The 5,000-nt window shown below is 37.0% G+C and overlaps 1 protein-coding gene across 1 annotated transcript in view; it reads right to left on the bottom strand.

The window, feature by feature from the left end:
• Positions 1–1,595, bottom strand: part of LOC144964722 (WD repeat-containing protein 1-like) — a 22,693-nt gene extending 21,098 nt beyond the window's left edge. Inside the window, exon 1 of the mRNA XM_078899266.1 lies at positions 1,432–1,595. Coding sequence (XP_078755392.1) covers positions 1,432–1,450 — 19 coding nt within the window. The 5' untranslated portion in view covers positions 1,451–1,595. The remainder of the gene's footprint in view (positions 1–1,431) is intronic.
• Positions 1,596–5,000: the final 3,405 nt, after the last annotated feature.

The following is a 5,000-nucleotide window of genomic DNA, read 5'->3' as shown; positions in this document are numbered from 1 at the left end:
CTAAGAGAGCAGCATCTGAGATGTGACTCAAATTGCATTACACAAAGATGACTAATTGTAAAAACTGTGATGTCATAGTGGAATGAAATAAAATCCAGTTTAATAAATACAAATATTGTTATTCATTAATTCATAAGTGCTATAACTTAAGTGATTGTTGGATTTTACAGAGCTTGTGACACTTTTATGTTACCTATTCCAGAGCCAGTAAAAAAGACAGATGGCAGAATGGTAAAAATATTTGGATCTAGCTATCATGCAGCAAAGAAAATGTGAGGCAAAGGGGACTGTTAAACACTATATATCCAAAAGTGAAATATCACTGTAGCTAGTCTGAAGAAATTCCAAACTGACATTGCCAGTATCAAGAAATTCCACACTAAAACTGCCGAAACCAAAATGGGTATACTCAGATGATTACAGAATAAGCATCATAATTTAAACGAAGTGACTATATCTCCGAACCGTTTCTAGTTTCTGCTCTCGACAATTATTTGATTACCTATTTGAGAGAGTTCTGTGACATCTTTCATCATTTTGCTATTTCTACAAGGACCGGGAGGAAGCACGTTCTAGAGCTTGATAATAACTGTCAAAAAGTCTTCAATGATTTCTGCAATTTCATTAAATCGCCGGCATTTTGTGGGTTGTTTTATTAATTTAAGGGCATCTTACATTATAATAATAAATGACGACAAATTACAAAAGTAACAATTGGATTGTTTCAAAAATGTGTATGCACATTATTAAATATGTTACTAGCTCATGCCAAATTTTATTACTTTTGTTAAATTGTCAATGCCCGTATCCAAGGACTTATCTTTGCCCATTGATTCGACTCTGCGTGAAACTGAAACAGGTGCTTCAACTTCAAAGTCGATTTTCTCAAAACTTGGTTTTTACTAACTTACACTCTCCCTACTTCAAACGGTTATATCTCGGCAATGAATAATCAGAATTTTATAAATTTGGTATCAAATTGTCAGGCATGAAATAAGCTTTGGTTGGGTACAAGTACAAAAAAAAAAAAATTGAAAATCCCGACTTAATACCGTTTCGAGGCGGAGGGTCACATTTTAACTGAAACTGGCAATTGGCAAGCAGCAAAAAGTTTCTTGAACTGAACTAAAGAGAAGAACGCTAATTCTCTATCAGTCTACAACCGTTTCAAGTACTCGTGCTTGTTCAAGCTATATTACAGTTATTTTTAAGAGGGATAGAGGCTTTAATTTATTGACTGAAAATCCAACTTGATCTACTTCGCACATAGGACTAGGAGGAGAAAGGGATGGAACGTCACAAAATAGAGTTTGATTTCCTGATCACAAGATACAATCTAATACTCAACTCAAAGCAGGAATATAAATATAAGTTAGTGCATTTGATCTGAGGCAATATTTCGTATTGCGAGTGTTAAAAAAATGTACTTACTCAAAGTGATAGTGGTCATTTTGTTTGAGAGGTAATAGGACGTCTAAAAAAAAGTCGTCAAAAAAGTCCAAATCGTCCTAGCAGTAGAGACGGGGGAGAGGAGGTGTGTTTTCTTCACTAGAAGATCACATCCGCCTTTCGGAATTTCGATACCGGGACGGAAATAACAATCCACCTCAGACATGCGCAAACTATCATGTGTATTGCCTTATATGGCACAATACACGTTATGACTCACATTGTTTGTACAAACTGTCAGCAACAGGTGGTAGTAAATCTTTACCTTTTATGGAAAGGAATAACATGCAAGGTGAGGAATAACATGCAACATTTGTGTTCATTCATAAACTGGAGTCGGAGAGTCACAGCCTTCTGTGATTGATTGCTAAGGATTCCAGGTGCTTTGTACTGTAACGAAGGCAAGCGACGTTGAGCATGGTCAATAAACAGATGGATGATAACAGACGTATACAATGTATATAAGTACACCTCGATGACAATCTAACAATATTTTACTCACATCACCCACTTGCTAGTTGTGAATGAATACCAGAGCTCGGCAGAGTGATAAGGTCGCCAATGGGAGAGTTAAATAAAGGATAATATTATGGATATTGGTGGTGTATAATCATAATAGGATTATAGTGGTGAAGATGATTATAATGATGATGGTGATGATAATGATGGTGATGATGATGACGATGGTGATGGTGATGATAATGATGATGATGATGATGATGGTGATGATGATGATGATGATGATGATGGTGATGATGATGATGACGATGAGGATGGTGGTGGTGGAGGTGGATTTGGTGGTGGTGGTGATGATGATGTTTGTGATGATAACATTCTGTGATAAATATAAAGATGATGATTTTCAAGGGGGTGATAATCTATAATAGCGATAATGATAATAATGATGATGATGATGATGATTGTGATAATGATGATTATGAGGATTTTTATTATTCTTGTGATGACCAAAAATAGAGGTTTTGACTTTGATCATAATGATGATGAAGACGATAAAAATGATGGTATTGTATATCTTCTCTATTTAATCCATCTATTGAATTTGGGCTTGGAGTAATATTGGTCCAATGCTTTGATGGCCAATGAGACAAATATGGAGTTGTAATTTGTGTCTATTTGTGCGACACCTCGACTCTCTGTAACGTTTCCCTGGTAGAAGTGAGTACATTCGCCATGGAGTGGATGCCTTCGTTGTATGAGAATGCTGAAGTCCTTTCTTTCAACGGCAACGCTTTAGTGTATGACCCAGGTTTTCTAGCTTCTTGTTTATAATGTTCGACTCGACGCCCCTTTAATTGTTCTCTGCTGTTTTGCTTTCTCCTTCACTCCGAATCGTGATGTACCAGATGGTTATACCGATGGGGAAACGGTTGGGGGAAAGACGAGAAAGGAATGCCTTTGTCACCGACATCTGCATATCATTACAGCCTGACGACAGGGGTACTGTTATATAGGAAAAAAACGAACGGCCCCGTAGGATGCAGTAAGTGGGCAATGATCTGTCCTGTATATGAAGTCCTAGACCGAAGGTCATTACGCTTAGAATGAGGGCTTTATATATTATTTGTACCAGTGTTGTTGTTTTAACATTAAGGAGTTTAGTTTTCTGAGAAAGTGGAGATGCTGAATGCATTTTTTTTGATGATGTTAAGAATGTGAGTTTTAAATCGCAGGCCATCATCGATTGTAATGCACAGATATTTAAAGATTTTGATCGTTTCCACAGATTCGTTATTGATGGTAACTGGCCTGATTTGTGTTGGTTGTAATTTTGTCTTCCGCGTGTCGAAGACTTACTCTTTTGTGTCGTGACATTGAGCTCAAGGCGGTTTTCTGAGCACCATTCCGTGAACTGAACTATCTCTTTGAAGTAGTTTTCTTCGGATTTTTTAAATCTCATAGTAGGCCGAGTACTGCGGTGTCATCTGCATATTATTTGATGATGATGTAGTTCTCTTGGGTTGTTAATACCAACACAGTCAGTCGTTGGTATAATGGATATACAGTAAAGGCGAACTTACGCATCCGTGTGGACATCCATTGGATAGGACTTTTGTTGTTGATGTTTGGGCGCCGATTTTAATATATTGCGGACGCTCGACGAGAAAGCTGTTATACCATTTATTTAGGTATTCAAAAAAGTTGAGGGTGTGCAATTTTCCCAAGAGTGTGGTGGTGTTCATGGCATTGAAGGCCTAAGAGAAGTCAACGTACAGGATGCGACAGAAGTTGTTAGTAGAATTGTCAAGATGACTGGAGATAAGCTTGATGATTGTGAGAAGAGCATCCTCGACTCCTAGTTTGTTTGGTAGGCGAATTGATATTTGTCATTGTCAAGGAGATCGTTATTGTCACTGAGGTAGTCTACAACAACATAAAAATAGATAGTCTATCAAAGAAATGTTTAAAATCAACAATTTGTCCATTAGCAACTTGCATCTTGAACTTGGGAATCCCTCGTTACAGAGCATATATTGCTGTATCGCTCGGTCAACTCAACGAGTTTCAAATTAAGAGAAAAAAAAAACAAGTTGAGAGTGATCAAATGAAACATTGTGAAGCACGTTGAACATGGTAAATTAATGAAAACCTGCCATATAAATGTTCATTATATATATAGTCTTTTTGTCTTTATTCTTCAATGTTTAGAATGATGAATTCTGGCCTAATAAATGAAAAAAAATGTATTGTCAAAGATGGGCAGAAACTACAAGCCTGACCATGATCACAAAGAAAGCAATTAATGAGTTTCGCATCGGACTTTAGTGAAACCCACATTTCATCGTTTATTATTGAAGTGTCCATGGCATCACACTGTAACCCATAGAATGAATGAAATTGATGTCACTCAGCTCTTTTTAAAAAAATTGTTTTAAGATCGCCAATTGAATTATTAGTTATCACTGAATTCTCTCAATCAGACTACTATAAACTTTAACGTCTATTCATAGGTTTTGTATTGTAACGAATCAACTGGTGAGTTTAAACGCATACCATCAATTTCTGCTTTGATTAAAACAGGTCTACATCATTCTCCAGATAAATAATGGGAGAGATCATGACAAAAAGAATATTCAGTCCCTCCATTCTTGAGTTCATTCATATCAGCTTCTTCCTTCATTATTTTCCACAAGGGAAGTAACCAAAAATGGCATCCAAATAAACCAGCTTAAACAACAGTTGCCTCCCTTACAATTGTAAAAAATAAATTTTACTCCCGATAACAATAATATGATGAGGAAGTAAGTCACACTCATTATTGATGCATTGCGCTGAGTAGCTCAGTCCATCAGATGAATCGCACCAACAGACATAACCATGGTGTATACTTTTACGTTTAAGTTAGAGGGACTTTGGTAAAAACTAATCACCTAACTGGAGGTCACAACAAAGAGCTGTGTGACGTCAACTTCATTCATTCTTATCTTTAAGACCATGGTCCCGAGTATACGTAATACTGCAACCCCCCCCCCCCCCCCCCAAGCAATGCCCGTCTAAAAAAAGTCCTACAGAGCCATTAGGCCGATGGAGGC

The sequence above is a fragment of the Berghia stephanieae genome, chromosome 2 (genome assembly GCF_034508935.2).
Source record: "Berghia stephanieae isolate SIO BIC M18660-M18661 chromosome 2, UCSD_Bste_1.3, whole genome shotgun sequence".
Lineage (NCBI taxonomy): Eukaryota > Metazoa > Mollusca > Gastropoda > Nudibranchia > Aeolidiidae > Berghia > Berghia stephanieae.
This window is presented reverse-complemented; position numbering and strand designations above follow the sequence as displayed.